General features: G+C 34.7%; 1 protein-coding gene across 4 annotated transcripts in view; it reads left to right on the top strand.

Moving 5' to 3' along the window:
- The window catches only part of LOC106875659 (very long-chain specific acyl-CoA dehydrogenase, mitochondrial-like), a 51,054-nt gene that overhangs the window by 9,172 nt on the left and 21,966 nt on the right, over window positions 1-19,916 (top strand). For all 4 annotated transcript variants that reach the window (XM_089348931.1, XM_089348933.1, XM_089348932.1 and 1 more), the window contains exons 3-10: window positions 4,331-4,403; window positions 6,718-6,782; window positions 8,798-8,906; window positions 9,487-9,581; window positions 11,349-11,480; window positions 13,057-13,170; window positions 16,811-16,896; window positions 18,623-18,717. In XM_089348931.1, coding sequence (XP_089205057.1) covers window positions 4,331-4,403; window positions 6,718-6,782; window positions 8,798-8,906; window positions 9,487-9,581; window positions 11,349-11,480; window positions 13,057-13,170; window positions 16,811-16,896; window positions 18,623-18,717 — 769 coding nt within the window. The remainder of the gene's footprint in view (window positions 1-4,330; window positions 4,404-6,717; window positions 6,783-8,797; window positions 8,907-9,486; window positions 9,582-11,348; window positions 11,481-13,056; window positions 13,171-16,810; window positions 16,897-18,622; window positions 18,718-19,916) is intronic.

Genomic DNA, 19,916 nt, shown 5'->3' with positions numbered 1-19,916 from the left:
ATTCAACGTGACAAGGCTGACCCTTTGAATTACAGGTACAACAGAAACAGGAAGTAAGAGTGAGAGAAAGTTGTGGTGGAAGAGTACAGCAGGGTTCACCACCATCCCCTGCCGGAGGCTCGTGGAGCTTTAGGTGTTTTCGCTCAATAAACACACACAACGCCCGGTCTGGGAATCGAAACCGCAATCCTATGACCAGGAGTCCGCTGCCCTAACCACTGGGCCATTGCGCCTCCGCCTTCCTAATAGGTAAAAACAAAAGCTGATTTATTCACACACTGAAGAACAGTTCCAGATCCTTCAGGATGCTACTATAGAAAACCTTGAAAAGCAACAGCTGACCTTCTCTGTAGTCTTCCTGAAAGTTGGTATGACACCTTTCACATCTCGCAGAAAAATTATATTGTTGAGGAACAGTATTATGATATGTGTGAGGTGTTTTATGATTGGATGGTTTTTAAATAGGTCACTAATTGTTGCTTTAGGTTATTGATTTAGCCAATAATAAAATTGTACTTAACACACTAAGAGAAAAAGCAACCCTATTGCATTAGTGCTTGTTTAAATTCCACGTAATACTTCAACTAAAATTATGATAAGGCACCCTTCAGATATTGAACTGATAAGCAAACTTTATCAAGCCAAATACCCCAGTTGCTCAGATCAACCCACCTCAAGAATTTGTTGTTTTTTTTTAAGACTTTGGACCAAATCATTTAATTTTGTGTATGTTGTGTATTTGGAACATGAAGCAAGTGTTTTCTGTTAAGTTGTGATCTGATTTTGATTGCCCTTTGGAACTATTTCACTTACGTTGCTAATATTCTGAGGAGAGGTATGAGTGTAAACCACATACCTTACCACCTATGTATATTTGCTTTTCTATTTAAACAATAAATGAGGTTCCCCGTTAACCTATTTAATAGTCCCACTTGTTGAACTGATATAGTGGTTGTTTTAGTGCATTGTTAAATTCTATTAAGCCAATTGGTCAAAGCAATGTTTTAATACATCTCTGTGTATGTAGTGTAGCACTTTATTGTATGAAACTTTTTAATACAGCTGTGTATAGAAATTAAATGAATCTGCATCTCTTTTGACAATGAATATTCAGTTCTTTGATCAAATATAAAACCTGCTCATTAAATTAGCACATAAAGGGCTGAGTATTCCACAGGTGCATGTAACCATAGCATATTTTTCAAGCAGAATCAGTGTGTGACACTGATTTACTGGTACAAGTCATTTACTAGGCATGGGCTGTAGTAAAAGACATTTGCCCAAGATGTCAAACTGGAGTTCAGCCTAGAACCTCATGATTTGTGAAGCAAACTTCTTAACCACTTGTGCATCATCATCATAATAATGTCCATTTTTCCATGCTTGCATGAGTCAGACAGGTTTTCTACAGCCAGATGACTTTTTTGTTATCAACCTTCACCTCATTCCAAGCAAAGTAATATTTCCCCATGGTCAGACATGTTTAAGCAGAATATTGGAAATGAATGACATTATTTGGATAACAATGACACTCATTTGCAACTACCATGCCATATCAAGACAAAAAGACACAAATATACATACACTCACACACTCACACGGCGGGCTTCCTTTCATTTTCTATCTGTCAAATCCACTCAAGGTTTGGTTGGTCCAGTGCTCTAGTGGAAAACCTTGCCTAAGGTGCCATGCACTGGAACTGAACCTGAAACTATGTGATTGGGAGTATGTTGTTTCAGATCCCTCCAGTATGATACCATGTTAACCATTTATTATTATTTAACATAGTACTGTATAATGTTTTCTGTTATGTTTTCTAGTTATAGATATATGTGAGTACACTATGGTGCAGAAGGTCTTTACTATTTCATCATTCATCCATGATAAAAATGTTCAGTCTTCTCTAACAATCACAGAATAAATCTGTTGTGCTAAACCATGTTTACTCAGATACCTAAGCACTGTACTTTTAACAGTTATTGTATCTTTTAACTCTTTTTTTTACTGTATTTGTAATGAATCAGCCAAGCCGCAGCAACACCACCAGTGGGCCAACAAGGGAACCTGGTTCCTTAGCCTGCTACAAATAGCAGATAAATCTTCCTCAATTATATGTTACTGTCTTATTAAAGAAAGTTACAATTGTAAAATGTAATCCAAGATATGCTATGCCCACTAAAACACTAGAGCTGCCCAGGAGCTAAGCAACAACAGTAATAACACTAATGATAATCCTTTCAACTAAAGGCACAAGGCCTGAAATTTTGGAGGAAGAACTAGTTCATTACATTGACCTCAGTATTCAACTGGTGCTAATTTTTTGGACCCCAAAAGGATGAAAGGCAAAATCAATCTTGATGGAATTTGAACTCAGAATGTAAAGGTGAACAAAATCTCTCTAAGCATTTTGCTTGGCATGCTAATGATTCTGCCAGATCACCACCTTAATAATAATAATATTTTCAAATTTTGGTACAAGGCCAGCAATTTCTGGGAGGAGGTAAATCGATTACATTGGCTCCAGTGCTCAACTGGTCCTTATTTCATCAACCCCAAAAGGACAAAAGGTAAAGTTGAACTTGACAGAATTTGAACTCAGAGCATAAAAACAGACAGAATGCCACCCAGCATTTTGCCTGGCATGCTAATGGTTCTGCCAGATTACCACCATAATAATAATAATAGTCCTTTCTACTAAAGGCACGAGTCCTGGAATTTTGGGAGAGGGGGCTAGTCAATTACATTGACCCCCAATACTTGACTGGTACTTAATTTATCAACCCCGAAAGGATGAAAGGCAAGTCAACCTTGGCAGTATTTGGACTCAGAATGTAAAAACGGACAAAATGCTGCTAAGTATTTTGCCCGTTGTGCTAACAATTCTGCCAGCTCACTGCCTTAGATAATAATAATAATAATAATAATAATAATAATAACAATGATGGTGATAATGATGATTTGTTATATAGTTACAAAACCTCACCCTTTAAAGGAGGTGCAGATGCATTTGCTTAGATTGGTCCCATTACCTGATTTATTATTTTATCATCCCTCCTTCCCTCAAATTATGCAAGGCAAAGTTGAACTCAATGGGATACTAATTAAATACTGCAAGATATTATAGTATTTAATTGCAGTATTGTACATCATCATCATCATCATCATCATCATCATTTAACGTCCGCTTTCCATGCTAGCATGGGTTGGACGATTTGACTGAGGACTGGTGAAACCGGATGGCAACACCAGGCTCCAATCTGATTTGGCAGAGTTTCTACAGCTGGATGCCCTTCCTAACGCCAACCACTCTGAGAGTGTAGTGGGTGCTTTTACGTGTCACCCGCATGAAGGCCAGTTAGGCGGTACTGGCAACAATCATCGTCATTATTATTATTATCTTTAAGGTACCAAGTTGGCAGAATCATTAGCATTCTGGGCAGAATGCTTGGCAGCATTTCGTCTGTCTTTACACTCTGAGTACACATTCTGCTGAGGTTGATTTAGCCTTTCATACTTTCAAGGTTGATAAAATAAGTGTCAGTTGAGCATTGGGGGTCAATGTAATCGACTTAACCCCCTCCCTTGAAATCACTGGCTTTGTAACAAATACTGCAAGATATTTTATCTAGCACTCTACCAAATCTGTACTTAATAAATGATATTAATGATATTGCTAATTTACAGTAGGAGAGTACAGTTGATAAAATGTTTCTTTGAATATCTAGCGTACCAAATACCCAAAGTGTTTCCCTGTGTTTCCTTTCACAATATTCCATTGAATCTAGTTTATCAGACATATAGATGATCTCTTCCTGTGTTGACTTTACATTATCTCACTCTATCTCTAGTCTTCCTGTTCCACACTGAATCTTTGTCTCTATCAGACATCTTTACACTGTCTCTCTCTCTACTAATTTCTACAGCATCCAGCTGCATCTCTAGTACATCAGACATTCAGTATATTTTATACCAATGCTTCCATTGTATCAGTTTTCAAGACATTTGGCCTCAGTTATTAGATCTCAAACTCACTCCAGACCTCATACAATATTGTACACCAACTGAGCAAGTCCTTCTGCATGTCCTTAAACATGCTACCAGTTCCTTGATATTATGACTCTTCCTAGATACCATACTAAGCAGTTTTCCACAGTATTCCTTCCTAGAAATTCACCTCTCTCAGAACCTGTCCCTCATATCTACTAACTCTCACATAATTCTTCACTCTACTCATCTCTTTACATTAGGGCACCATGGAGCCCTAGTTCAAATCTCACCCTCACTACTACTCTAATTAATACATTTTTTTCTTTTTGTTTTAATTTACCAGGAGTCTCGTTCGTTTGCTATGAATCTATTTCGAGGAAATGTCATCTCTGATCAAGTCTTTCCATTTCCAGAAGGTTCTGTATTTTTTATTTTCTTTATTTTTAATTATTATAAGTTATTCAGAAAATGTTCATTCTTTTTAAATTCTTGCTTTTTTTTCCATAGTATTTTCTCATGTATTAATTCTTTCAGATCAATAATTTTTGAAAAACACATTATTATTTATTATTCTTATAACAGTCATGTAGTCATAATGAATGAATTAATTCTATTTGCCACCAGATTTGTGACCTTATGCTAATTAATGTTAGAAATCATTATAATCACCAATAGTGTGGTTATTGATAGAATCGTAAGTGCCAGACAAATATCGTATAGCATCAAGTTTGTTTTTTTACATTCCAACTTTAAATCTTACCAGGGTCCATTTTGCCATTCATCCTTCTGGTATTGGTGAAATAAATAACTATTATGAGTAGTTAATGTACCTTGCCTGCTAAAAATCATTTAAATTGATGTTCCTTGAACAGTTGCAAGCGAATGGCTACAGGAAAAACATAAGCAGAAAGAGAATTCCAGGAGAATGTCACTCTGGAGAGAGAGGATCTGATCTATTGCTTAGTGTAGGAAAAAGTCATTGTGGGGAACATAATATGGAGTGGGAGATAGAAGGGGAGAGTTTGAGTGTAGGTTGCATGAGACCAGCCAGCTCCAAGGAGCAGAGATAGGAGACAGAACATCTGTCATGTTGGCCAGCTCAGATCCCTCGCTTAAATATCATTGAGCAAATGTGGACAGAACTAAAGAGAAGAGTTTGTCAGAAGAATCCACACAACCTTGAAGAGTTGTGGGATCTCGGCCACAGAGAATGGCATTTCATACCTGTGAAGATGGTGAAGGATTTATACACATCTCTTCCCAGGCACATTGAAGCAATTATTCAAGCTAAGGGAAGCCACACAAAATATTAACAATGTACAGTAACTTCTTGAAATGAACATTATGTAATCAATTTTCATTATAGGCATTTTTCTGTTTTAAAACACTGTATCTTGATTGGTTTATGTGAGGTGACTGAAAGCTTTTGCATGGCCATTTTTGGTAGTCGTCTCACATCTTTCCCACTCATTCAGAACCCCCTACTACAAAATATAATGATTAGGTATGGAAATGACTCCAAGGCCAATGTTTCATCTATGAAAAACGCAATGCAAAACATCCACTTATAAGTTGGCAATTAGTAGAAATTTGCAATAGTTAAAAGGGGCCAAAGAATTTTGCATGGTACTGTAGTATGTAGTTCAGTATTTTGTATTGTTATTTATTCTTGATCAAACATGATCAAATACATGTTTATTTTATTCTTTTTTTTTTCTTGGCTGTAGTGTATCTAGAACTACTATTCATGTAATCTTGTTTTTTTTAATGTTAGAGGGAGATTTGGCTACTATCTTTAGTTTGGTTGAGTTATGTTAGAAATTCCTTCAATGGTTCGTGCATTTTGTTTTTGTTTCTTGAAGTATTTTGTTTGTAATTTGCTAGTGAAGTTTAATTGTTTTTCTAATATCAGCAGTAATTATAATGGTGTGTGTAGATGTGAGGAGGTTTGTTGTTGTTGAAGCTATCATATTTGAAAGATTTGTGAGTAGTAGTATGATGGTAAAGTGTCAGACTGTATGACATCTCTCTGCCGCCTGAATATATGAGTTGCTAATGTCAAGGATGTGTCTTTCTAAAGTTCTAGTAGACTTACATTGGAGAGTGATGGATATCTGTGATGTTTTTGTTAGGTTTTAGAATTTGTTAGGCTTTAGAACTGTTACAAATTTTGTGGATTTGGCAGTATTGACATAAGTTGAAGATATTGGTGGGTGCAATAATTACTTCACTTCTAGGTATTTTAGTTTGTGTTTTCCCTCGTTTTGAAGGCATTGTGGTTTGATTCAATAATGATTTGGTTGCTATTTTTAACAAGTCAAGTTATGTTGCACAAACATCTGTAGTTGTAGTGACTGTTTGAAAAATGAAATGGGCATATAAAATCTCTTCCAAATGAGCATGAAACCCTTTTTGAAAGGAATCCAGTCTTTCAACTCCTGTAGATTGTATGTTTTATCAGTTTAGCTCAAGGGAGACAGAAATTAGTCAAATCTCAATGCATAAATGGGGTTTTTTTTTTTAACGCATAAAGATTTAAAGCAAAAGTATGTCTTTCAGGATTTGAACTCTGATTATGAAGGATCATATTATGTACATTAAACTTGTAGTATCACCTACTATCTACTGTACTAATTTTTGTCTCCCAGTTCCATGTGAAAACATGACATAGACACATGTGGAGAAATTTTGAGTAACAGGAGCCTTTTATTTTTAAATTTCATCTTTCAGTTCTAAATGAAGACCAGAAGCAAACTTTGTCTGAGTTAGTTGATCCTTGTGCTAAATTCTTTGAGGTAAGTTCAAAGAATTAAACTTTTAAAATTGAATCTAAAATTGAAACTGAAAAAATGTCCTTGATTTATTAAGCATTGATGTCTTTTTGACTATAGAAAGACTTTATAATCATGGTTGTATTGAGTAGTTTAGATAAAAGTAATAAAATATTTTCAATTTTTGATTGGAACTTTTAGAGTCCATTACTTTTGAAGTGATTCTATACTGTACTTTGCCTTTAATGTATGGTTGCTGCTGATACAGAGGTAAACATTCTTGACCACATCCAGAGAAAGTTTTTTTTCACTCACTTGTAACAAACTACAGTCACTACCTCATCCTTTTTCTGTCTTATATTGCTACTACAACCTTCACTGACCAACCAAAAGCTTAATTTTGCTCATTGATTTATTAATATCCATATTTTTTTATACTATTCTCATTCAGCATTTACCTTTTAAATATTTGTGTGGATTAGTGTCCCATTTATGGAAATTATGAAAGAAGGTGAGGAATTATATAATGAAATTATTTTCAACATTAGGATATTATTAGTCATGTTTCTCTTCACTGGTTACACAATGTTTTACTCATATCCTAATAATAATAAAGATTGATTTGGAAAATGTGTTTGGAATATATTTTACCTGATTTAAATATTTTATTTCTAAGAAAAAATCATAACCCTTCTAAACACCCATTCCCCACTTGACATTTGTTTCCCCCTTTCTGAGCTCACAATGCCTCCAAGGGGTTGCCTTTGCCCAGGTTAAGAACCATTGTTCTCTATCTTATATTCTTTATGATGTTGAATTCTGTACAATGCTTTGTTTTATTGTATTGTATATGGTGCCTTTTTCCATTTTACATTGTATTCTCTATAATACTGTAATCCATTTAGTGCTTTATTTCCACATGGTACTCCTCCTCCTCCTCCTCCTCCTCCTCATCATCATCATCATCATCATCATCATCATCATCATCATAACCACCACCATAATCCATGTTGGCATGAGCTGCAGTTTGACAGGAGCTGTCCAAACTCCAATTCTGTTGTGGCATAGTTTCTGTAGCTGGATCCCCTTCCTAATGCCAACCATTTGACAGAGTGTGCTGAGTGCTTTTTACATGCCACTGGCATGGGTGCATTTATGCAGCACTGGTGCGAGTGCATTTCATGTGGCATTGGTACCTGTAAAGGATAAGCTTGTATATATGGATGACTGCAATTTTACTTAGCTTGACACATCTTCTCAAGTACAGCATATCACCACAACTCCTGGCCCCTTGTCATTTCTTCAGTGAAGCCCAGCATCTGAATGTCCTTTCTCACCACTTTGTCCCACATCTTCCTGGGTCTACTCCTTCTACAGGTTCCCTCCACAATTAGAGCTCAGCACTTCTTTACACAGCTGTCCTCATCCATATGCATCACATGATCAAACCAACGCAGTCTTCTCTCCTGCACCCAACATCTGATGCCTCTTATATCCAGTTTTTCTCTTAAATCATTTACACTTAAATCATTACACTTTGTGCACACTGACATTACACATCCAGTGGAGCATGCTCCCTTCATTTCTTTCAAGACTTTGCAAGTTCTGTGCATGACTTCTTCTGCAATGTTACTATTATTTTTGAGTGAGGTGGTGATAGAATGGCATAAATGTTAGCATTTGCCCTAAATGATTTACAGTATTCAGTTTTGTCCTTCTGAATTTTGGATTTGAATCTTGTCTAGAGATTTTCATCTCTCCAAGGTTGATAAACTAAGTGCAGAGGTCAGTCTTGTAGACTCTACCCTTCCTTTACAAATGTTTGATATTATTTATTATTTCATGCACAAGTATTCTTATTGTTAATACTTGTGCATCAAAACCAATAACCTGATATTGATTCCCAGTTCAAACATTGCTCTTTTGTTACTGAAGATATTCAATAAAGCATAAATGTCATAATTTCTTTGATTCCTCTCAATTCACAGCTTCATTGACACTGTAGACAATTTGATATGTTTAATTTTGTTATGTTTCAGGAAGTAAACGATGCCACCAAGAATGACCAACTTGAGAAAGTGGATGATGCTTCCATGGACGGTCTCAAAGAAATGGGAGCATTTGGCTTGCAGGTTCCATTTGATTATGGTAAGTGAAATGGAAAAGATTGTGTAAATTTGTGTAAATGGATAAGATTGAAGTTGGGTGTCAAATTGGCAGTTTATTGTTGTTCATGACAAGTCTGAAAGTTATAGATTTGTGTTCTTTTAACTGATTTAGTGTTTTATGTGTGAGAAATTAAGCTCCTGAAGAAAAAAGGATGGAGTGACTTGGATTTGGAAGGGTTGTTAAACCAACTTACAATGTGGGACCTCATATTCTTTGAGTAGAAATCTTGTCAAAATAAAATGCTACTAACATTTAGAACATTTTAAGCATGAATCACATTTTTCCTACTCGGGTTTTTGTTGCTACAAGAAGTATGTGTGTATGTGAGTTGTTTAAAAATGACTCATCTATTACTAATGAAACTGGTATCTCTTAGAAACATCACCGACATTATTAAGTGCTGAAAGAACTTTAACAATGTTGCTGACCAGCTTGGAATATTTCATGTTATTAAGAGTTTAAACCCAATACCAATTAGTATACGGATGGATTTATACATAATAATTGACTCCCTTGTCCTCTAACTAATTTTCTAAACAACTTGTTTCCCTTTTTTTAGGGGGTTTGGGCCTCACTAATACAATGTATGCTCGTCTCGTTGAAATTGTTGGTGCTCATGACCTTGGCGTTGCTATCACTCTTGGAGCGCATCAGGTAAAAATTTCTGGCTTTCTTTAACTTTTCTCTTAAACTATAATTACGATGCACTACAGCTTGTATAACTAAACAAATGTAAGGTTGCTGTGAAATACTTTCTTCACCATCAACTCTGTGAGGCTTGATATCTAATTAATCTCATTCATCTTTTTTGTCAAAGATGCAAAGCCTTGTGAGTGGATTTGGTAGACGGAAACTGAAAGAAGCCCGTCGTATATATATATATATATATATATATATATATATATATATATATATATATATATATGGGTGTGTGTGTGTTTGTGTGTCTGTGTTTGTCCCCATAGCATTGCTTGACAACCGATGCTGGTGTGTTTATGTCCCCGTCACTTAGCGGTTCGGTAAAAGAGACCAATAGAATAAGTACAAGGCTAACAAAGAATAAGTCCTGGGGTCGATTTGCTCGACTAAAGGTGGTGCTCCAGCATGGCCGCAGTCAAATGACTGAAACAAGTAAAAGAGTACAAAATATGAAATATATAACAGAATGTTTATAAGGTGTATATATTGTATGTGGAAAGTAGAGCCATGTGATTGCTATAATGAGTTTTGGAAAATTGTAAGGATAATTAAAATTCTGATAGCACAGCCACTGATTATATTTTCTCACTAATATGGCTTTTGACCCCAAAGAACATTTATTTTTGACTCTCAATCTTCACTGCAAGACTAAATATGTTTACAAACACAATAGATTTCATATCATCTGGTGAGTTGTACAGAGTTAACATTCACAAGAGTTATAGCTGGATATTTAAAGGTTGTACTGGCCTCGTAACAGAAAGGTTGATTGTTTTTAGGTCGTTATTGGCACTGTTACTCAAACAGTTGTAAATAGGTATCATTGACATTGAGTGGCAGATCTCACTTTTGTTGGTTTTTATCAGTTTGCTGTGTTGATCAAACCCTGTAATAGACCGGTGTCATATCCAGGAGAAATATCTCTGAATATTAGCATTCACATTATTCTGTCAAAAGTAAAGCTTGTTTATTCACATGTTTTGAATTAATCTTGCTTTGTCTTGTAGCTTTGAGATTTTGATGAAGTAACTGTTTCTTTTTTAGAATGATATTGTAGGGTTGGTGTGAGAAATCAGATCTAGCTTGTCTGAACATAAAACGGGTAGAATATTTTGGCCAGATATTGCTTGTTTAAATGCTAAAGGGTTAATGGTCATAAATCTTGGGTAAACTTGTCACATTTTTTTTTTGTAATTGTAGTAGATAAATATAAAAATTGGAGGAAAAATGTTTTTTTGGAGGGGAACAACTGAATCATTTACTTTGAAACATTTACTTTGCTTATGAGAGTTTGGTGAATTGACTTCCAGTTAATTCAGTAAGTCACTCTCTCCATCACTGCTCCCAGGTGAATATAGGGACAGAATTTGTTCTTACATACATTCAGCTAATGTTAGCTACTCCACTATTGTAACTTATATACAAAATAAAAAAAAATATTGTTTGCAAACAAAGTATGTGTGTGTGTGAGAGAGAGAGAGACTAAGACTGAGACTATTTCAAGTAAACTGTGTATTTGTTTCAAATTCATAAAACAAGTTTTGTGTAAAATTCATAAAAATGTGTTCTGTAGAGAGAGCTGAATTTGTAATATTATTTGATTTTATGACAAATGAGATGATTATTAATTCTCTTTGAGTCTATTCCTTTCATATACTTATGTGTGTGTGTGTGTATGTATATATGTATATGTACATTTCTTTTTAAATATATTTGCATTAGTCGATTGGTTTCAAAGGCATCTTATTATTTGGGAATAACGAACAAAAAACCAAATACCTGCCGTCATTAGCCACTGGAGAGAAACTTGCTGCCTTTTGTTTAACTGAATCTGCGAGTGGATCTGATGCCAGTGTAAGTAGAACTTTAACAATTCTAACATCTTAAATTACTAACCATTCTTAATGTCTCTAATATGATAGCATTGTTTTGAAAAAAACTGAGTAGTGCAACTTTGTTGGTTTTTGTTATTGATTTCCATCAAAGGCTGAACTTCATCAGTACGGCTTAAAGGCTATCTCGAGAGTTGCAAGTTTTAGGTAGAAGTAACATATTTGAAAGACCTTGTTTATTTTGAAAATTGAAGATACATTGAGTCTTAGATTTCCTTGTTGTAATATACAAATAACTGATAAATCCAAATTTATGTATGTATATTTGTTGTCAAGAAACTGATATAACTTAAATTGCTTTCACCATGTATAATGTAATTCACAGAACATATCAGTTTTGTTGTTTATCTGACATCTAGCAATCTGTAGCAGAGGAGCAACCAACATGTTGAATGTAATGACTAATATTTTTTGAACATGGTATGAAATAACCAAAAGGGCAAAATAGTTAATGAAATGAAAAATGCATGCATTTATTTGTGACATGTTCCTGTATACTCAAATGTGGAATGACACTTGCTGCTGGATTTTGACTTGAAAAACAATTTCTCCTTCAAAACTTTGTATATTAAATATACAACATGCTCCAAATGACATCTGCTGACTTTTGGACATCAGTGTTTCAGCTTCATTTTAACTCTTCCTTGATAGACACTACATTGGTCCTTTGGAGCTAACTTGTCTTTTTAATATAAAGTCTCTGCGGCGAAAATGTTTAATGAGACAATCCTGCAGTGAGTACCATTCCACATTTATTTACTTACTTTTTCTCTAAGTGGAGATAATTTCAATAAATCAGATTTATCTTAGATTTAATTTCTCTTTATTTGTCTTTATTGTTTCAAATTTATGCCACTGGTCACTTCGCTCATTTTTGTTACATATCCTTATTTATTTTCAATTGAGGTATATGTGTGTATATGTGCATATATATATATATATATATATTATATATATATATATATAGTTTTAGGGAAAATAACCAAGTTTCAAGAACTCATCGATGAAAATCCACTATCACATATAGAAAAATTAACAATTAAAAGCACAATAAATGAGTATAATATAAAGCAAAGTAAATATCATAAGATAAATATAATATAATATAATATATTATATTTATATTATGATATTTACTTTGCTTTATATTATACTCATTTATTGTGCTTTTAATAGTTAATTTTTCTATATGTGATAGTGGATTTTCATCGATGAGTTCTTGAAACTTGGTTATTTTCCCTAAAACTATATATTTTATATATATTTTATCTATAAAGCTCAATTTAATTTTAATTTTTTATAAATTGATTTTAATTGAGTTTTTACTTGTAATTTTGGATTTTGTCCCTAATATTATTATATATATATATATATATATATATATATATATATATATATGTGTGTGTGCGTGTAGGTACGTTTGTTGTTTTTCACTGTTTTGTTTCATTTAAGTTATTAAAAATCATTGCTTTTAAAAGTTCTATATAATTTTCATTGGGAAGTTACATTTGTAATCAAAGAATTGATTATATTTTTAGTCCATTCGAACAACTGCCACTCTCTCTGCAGATGGTTCCCATTATATATTAAATGGAAGTAAATTATGGATCAGTAATGGTGGCTTGGCTGAAATCTTTACTGTCTTTGCACAGGTTTGTGTTCTTTTCTGAATTCTTGTACATTTGCAATGATTTATAAGAAAACTTTTTAAAATATTTTATAAGTTATATGTTTGTGTGTCTGTGTTTGTCCCTCCAACATCGCTTGACAACCAATGGTGGCGTGTTTACGTCCCCGTAACTTAGCGGTTCGGCAAAAGAGACCGAAATAATAAGTACTAGGCTTACAAAGAATAAGTCCTGGGGTCGATTTACTCGACTAAAAGGCGGTGCTCCAGCATGGCCGCAGTCAAATGACTGAAACAAGTAAAAGAGTAAAGAGTAAGTTAGTTAAAAGTAGTTAAAGGTGACGACATCTATTCAGCAGTATTTTTGCAAGCTCTCTAAGGCTGTTGAAGTTTTAGTTGATGTTCAGCTTGAGTATTTGTAAGTCAATGTTTACAGGAAAAGAGTGTACAGGGAGGATATTTCTAGTGATTTGCTATTCTGGGAAGAAAATATTAGATGAAGCGTAATTGTCCAGTGTTGTAAGTATTTAGGAGGTGAGTCGTAGTAAAAATGATGACGGAAGGACAGAAAGCTGAGTGGGGTGGATTAGGGTGGGAGGGTTATGAAAGAAAAGAAACAGCATGTTTACAGGTTGAAGATGTTGGTAATAAATCTTTACCATTCTGTCAAATAACCTGAATTTCATCTATGATGTTAGTGTGTATCAAAGCAGCATTGTCCTGTAGATGTAGTACTGTAGAATGTAATTTTTCTCTGTATGACAATGTGGGTCTTATCTGTTTTTTTAACTTAGTCTGGAGGAAAGATAATACCTTTGACCTTTCTCAGAGCCTTTGAAACTGGTGGGAGGGAGCGAAGACGGAAGATATTTTTAGATTGAACCCCAGTACAAAAGCTTACAACAGAGTGGACTTCAGTAAAGATACCCAGGGGCGATGTGGAGGTACTAAACTGGGTGCTGGGTTAAGTCTTTCACTCAGGTAGATCATTTACTATTGTACCTGACTGTAGCAAGGTTAAGACAAAGCTTTAAGCAAAATGAAAGCAATGCATGAGAGATAGTATATATAAATGGCAATACCCCAGCATGGCCACAGTCCTTGGACTGAAACTTAAAGGAGAGAAAAAGAAAAGTAATATATATAGCGAGAGAGAGTGTGTATGTAGTAATAGTGAGATAGATTGATGGTGACAGAAAATAGGAGATTTGTAGATCTAAAAGCTGAGTTATTTTTCATAGCAAATAATATTTTTTCATTATTAATTATGGATAACATTCTGTTTGGGATACAGATTTCAAAAGTCATCATCATTTAATGCCAGTTGTCCATGCTGGCATGGATTGGACTATGAAATTCATTTTTCTTAAAGATACACTATTTCAGAGCCTTTTGGGGCTAAACACACATACATAGCCACATACACTTGCATTTATAGTTGTTATATATATATATTATACTCCAGCTTTGTAACAGAGTGTCCATGATCTGCGGAACTGCTACTAATCCTAGAAGGTATCAAATCTATCTGGCAGTGTTCTGCTTACATCACTAATTTTCCAGGAAAATAAGCATAACATTTTCACACCCACTTGAAATCAACAGAGAAAGCTCTAACATGGAAAACATTTAATTAGAAAATGTAGATACTTAAATGGTTAACTTCTTTCTTCAAGCTTGCCTGAGATAAGTAAATGTTAATAACACTGATTTCTAACATAGGCACAAGCTAGTCATTTTAAGAGAGAGAGGTATAGTTTTTTTGACTCCCAACTCTTTACTGCTGTTATACTTTATGTGCCCGCTGAACATTTACCTCAATGGAATTTGAACTTAGAAACTTAGAATATAAAAGGGCAGCAACTAAATGCTACGTGAGATTTTATCAGTGTCTTTACATAGCCTTATTGTAGTTATTAAAAAAGACATTAGTCATTTTATATGAGTATCTGACCCTTGGGTTTCGTTTCAAACTTGTTAAATTTGGTTGTTATTCATCGAAACTGGCCTTGTTGAGATATTATGTTTAGTTCTAAATCACATGGGAAGTCACAATTCAATTAGATTCCGTATTTCATTATTTTTCATTTTACTTTTTTCATTTACTTTTTTTACATTATTTTTATTTACTTTTATAAATTAATCAACATATTTAATATTGTTAGTATTAATGATTATTGCTAAACTATTAAACTTTCAACTAGACCTAGCATTCTATAAAAATACATCAACCTGTCTCACAACAAAATATTTACGCATTGTAAATATTGGAGAATTCAATCATAGACAAGACACCACTTTACTCTTTATGAATACTTTGATGTGTCTGACATTATTAGTGTTAAGAAATGTGAAATTGTTATTCTTAAACCAGGTACTTCACATTGTGTGTGTGTGTACCTTGACATATTTAGCACCACTAATGTTATGAATATTGAAGTGTTATATGTTAGATATCTCACTCTTTATGAACACATGAAACATATCTGAAAGTTTAAGGATATATTTATCCATTTCATTATCTGCTTATATGTTGTTGTTGTTGGCACTCCGTCACTTACGACGTTGAGGGTTCCAGTTGATCTGATCAACGGGACAACCTGCTCGTGAAATTAACGTGCAAGTGGCTGAGCACTCCACAGACACGTGTACCCTTAACGTAGTTCTCGGGGATATTCAGCGTGACACAGTGTGACAAGGCTGACCTTTTGAATTACAGGCACAACAGAAACAGGGAGTAAGAGTGAGAGAAGGTTGTGGTGAAAGAGTACAGCAGGGTTCGCCACCATCCCCTGCCGGAGTCTCATGGAGCTTTAGGTGTTTTCGCTCAATAAACACTCACAACACCCGGTCTGGGAATCGAAACCGCGATTCTATGACCACGAGCCCGCTGACCTAACCACTGGGCCATTGCGCCTCCACTGCTTATATGACAAAACAGGGAAATGGAAATTTTTTTACTTATTCTCTATTACACATGTGCCATTTGCTAATAGGAATTACAAAGATTTACATGTTGGATAGACATGTAAGGAATTTCTGATTAGAAATTTGTCAGATCAAGAAAAATCTTTTTTAGGAATAAGCAGATGTGCTTCAAGAGGGAACAGCTGGGATTTACCCTAACTATCTATATTTTATATGTACATTTCTCTCTCTCTCTCTCACTCTCTCTCTCTCTCTCTCTCTCTCTCTCTCTCTCTCTCTCTCTATCTATCTATCTATCTATCTATCTATCTATCTATATGTATATATATATATAGTTGCAGGAGTGGCTGTGTGGTAAGAAGCTTGCTTCCCAACCACATAGTTCCAGGTTCAGTCTCACTGCATGACACCTTGGGCAAGCATCCTCTTTTATAGCCTTGGGCTGACCCAAGCATTGTGAGTGAATTTGGTAGATGGAAACTGAAAGAAGCCCATCATATGTATATATATGTATTTGTGTGTCTGTGTTTGTCCCCCCCACCATTGCTTGACAACCAATGTTGGTGTGTTTATGTCCCCGTAACTTAACAGTTTGGCAAAAAAGACTAGGTTTACAAAGAATAATTCCTGGGGTTGATTTGTTCAGCTAAAGGCGGTGCTCCAGCATGGCTGCAGTCAAATGACTGAAGCAAGTAAAAAAAAATAAAAGATTAAAAGAATATATTTTTATTTATTAGACTCGAGTTCATGATAAGAAGAGTGGCGCCGAAAAAGACAAAGTTTCAGCATTCATTGTTGAACGAAGTTTTGGTGGAGTGACATCGTAAGTTATTCTTTACTCCATACTTGTGGACGTTCTTACTGTTAGCATTATTTTACTAGATATGCTGATGTTGTTCTCTGATTAACTTGAAACATTGTTTATCAATTATTCTGAGATGTATGTATGTGTGTGTGTGTCTGCATATATGTATATGTGTGTGTGTGTGTGTCTGTGTATGTATATATGCATATATATATATGTGTGTGTGTATATATATATGTGTGTGTATGTATATACATATGTGTGTATATGTATATATATATGTGTGTATGTGTATATATGTGTGTGTGTATGTAAATATGTTAGTTCTGTGCATGTATGCATTATTGTTGGCATTGCATGTCTTTACTTGTGACTGTGAGAAAAATAATGATATGCTGTTTACATTATTGACATTACGATGTTATGGTCAATTGTTCTGAAAAACAGATAAACGTTGGTATACAACAACAATGAAATGATCAATCTGAAATACAATAACAATAATAGGCCACTATATGTAGTAGTAGTAGTAGTAGTAGTAGTAGAAGCAGGAGCAGCAATAGTAGTAAAAGAAAAGGATACTGCAGCTAAATAACAATCCAGTAGATATATTTTGTTGATATCTAGCAGATCATCCAGAAAGAGAGAGAGAGAGAGAGAGTGTATGTGTGTGTGTGTGTGTGTGTGTGTGTGTGTGTGTGTGTGTGACAGATTTGCAGTTAATATTTTAGTACCAGAAAAATTTCAACTGGTTCTTTTCACTTGAATTGCTTAAGTAGAAAGAACTGAAGAAGACATGGGAAGAAGTAGTGATGGTTTCTTTTTAGAATCTGATCCTCGCAAGGAACTGCAAGATGCTATGCTGGAGAAGGCTCATCCAAGCCATGGAAGGAAGCATGGAATAATAAATGTAAAATGATGATGATAGATGCATGCATTATGATGTGCTAACTTGGAATACAAAATGATATGCTAAGATTTCATATAACCAGTTTTGTACTAATTAATACTGAAAGTGAGTAACATCAATCAAACAAGGTTTACTGCATGAAACTTTTAGATTTGGTTTTGTAATACTAAATAATGCAAATAAGGTCCCTAGCTAGATATTATAAAATTTTAGTCTTGGTGGGATTTCAACTAAGAATGTCTACTGCCAGTGAATCTGATTTTTTATTACCCATGCAGGCTAACATAGAGGGGGCAATGCAATGTGATTGGGGTCACATACAATTGAATGATATAAAATTTTCATGTACAATGAAATCGAATGAATTGCAACACAATAAATTACAAGCAATAAATTACAAACAATAAACCACAAAGAATAAATCACAAACAATGAATAACAAACCACAAACAATAAATCACAAGATGAGGTGTTCAAAACAGGTATGCCCCAACCCCTTGAGCCCTGTCTTTAACACGAACTTACTGTTAGTCTCACAAGCGTGCTCACGCAGGGTCTTTCACTCCCAACATGTGTGCTACACGCATCCATCGTTTTTAAACTCACTATCGGACAAACACCTCCTTTCCATCCCCACCTTCCTTTTCAAGTGAAAAGTGAACATTTTCACGAGGGTGAGGTCGGAGACGGATCAGGCCTGTAATACCTTTGACCAATAGCACCTCTCCTTCTTCGCTTAACTTCTGTTTATTTTTCTTTATTCTTAGCCTCAATCTTTGATTTATTGCCTTTAAATTTCCCTTCACTTTCTCCACTACTACTTCTTTATTGTAGTGGTTCACCTGAGAAAAAAATGGGGATCAAAGCTTCCAATACAGCTGAAGTCTATTTTGACAATGTGAAGGTTCCTAAAGAGAATCTTTTAGGAGGTAAATAGAATTATTCTTATTTTTATTCATCCATTTCCATTTCACTACTCCATCATAACATGTGAATGAATTCATAACTTCTTATTTTTGTTTTGTTTTGTCAATTCTCCATACATTTATCTCATAAACAATCTACAATTAGAACCTTTAAGATCACTAGAAATGGTTTAACCTCTTGATTAGAATACTACTCACTTGTCTGTGATGGGGGCAGTTGCTACACACAAACTGTCTACATTGCATTCAAAAGGATGTCCTTAGCTAAATAGCAAATTCACTTAGCAATACACTACAGTGACTGGTCCATAAACATAGTCTTCTCTTTGTGTCTGTTCTATTGATACTATAATAGTCTCTGTTCCTATGAACTGTAGTTATATACAATCTTCCCAAAGCTCCAGTGATGCATCTATCCATCCTCAAACTGTGTCATGTTCTCAAGGACTAGCACTAACTACTTTTCCAGTCCCTTTTTTGTAGAGTGTTATTCTTCTAGATTCTCATCCTCCACATCAACTTACAGATGTCCAGGATGAACATTTAACCATATTAGTTTGACCATTGTCAGAGGTCCTATGAAGGTTATAGGGGGACTCTCTTCTTCCTAACTTAACCATAACAATAAGGTATAGTCAGTCTTACATTCTGATGTTTTTCTTTTACCATTGCCATAGTACTCAAATCTGGATCTTTGTTTTCACTATTGCTATGTTTGGGATAACAAACACTGTTCATTGCCTTCCTTCTCCTCTGACCTTCATTAAATTGCAATTAACATCTTGTAGAGTAAAATCAATTTGAGATAAGCCTTGAAAAAGATATTGTATTGAAAAGATATTGAGATAAATCTTGAAAAAGATATTGTATGTGGGACGTATCAACTATGTTGACCTGTTGCCTATGCTTGTTAGTATCTGTTAATAACATGCCACAATTCATTACCCAGTTTTTACTTTCTTTCCATCATGACACAGTCAAGATGACAGAAGATAGACAGCCCCTTGGTTTGGTTAGGGAATTTCTCTGATACTGATGTTACTGTAAGTACAGCTGAACTGCACAGTCATATCAGCTGGTGGTAGAAAGGTTATCTAGTGATAAAAGCTCAAAAGAAAATCTAAAGCAATAGAGTGAGGCTGGAAATAGTAACGTGTTGATGGAATCAATATTGGATGATATTAATATTGTGTTAGGGTGTG

Source organism: Octopus bimaculoides, chromosome 3 (genome assembly GCF_046866305.1).
Source record: "Octopus bimaculoides isolate indiv1 chromosome 3, ASM4686630v1, whole genome shotgun sequence".
Taxonomy (NCBI): domain Eukaryota; kingdom Metazoa; phylum Mollusca; class Cephalopoda; order Octopoda; family Octopodidae; genus Octopus; species Octopus bimaculoides.
This window is presented reverse-complemented; position numbering and strand designations above follow the sequence as displayed.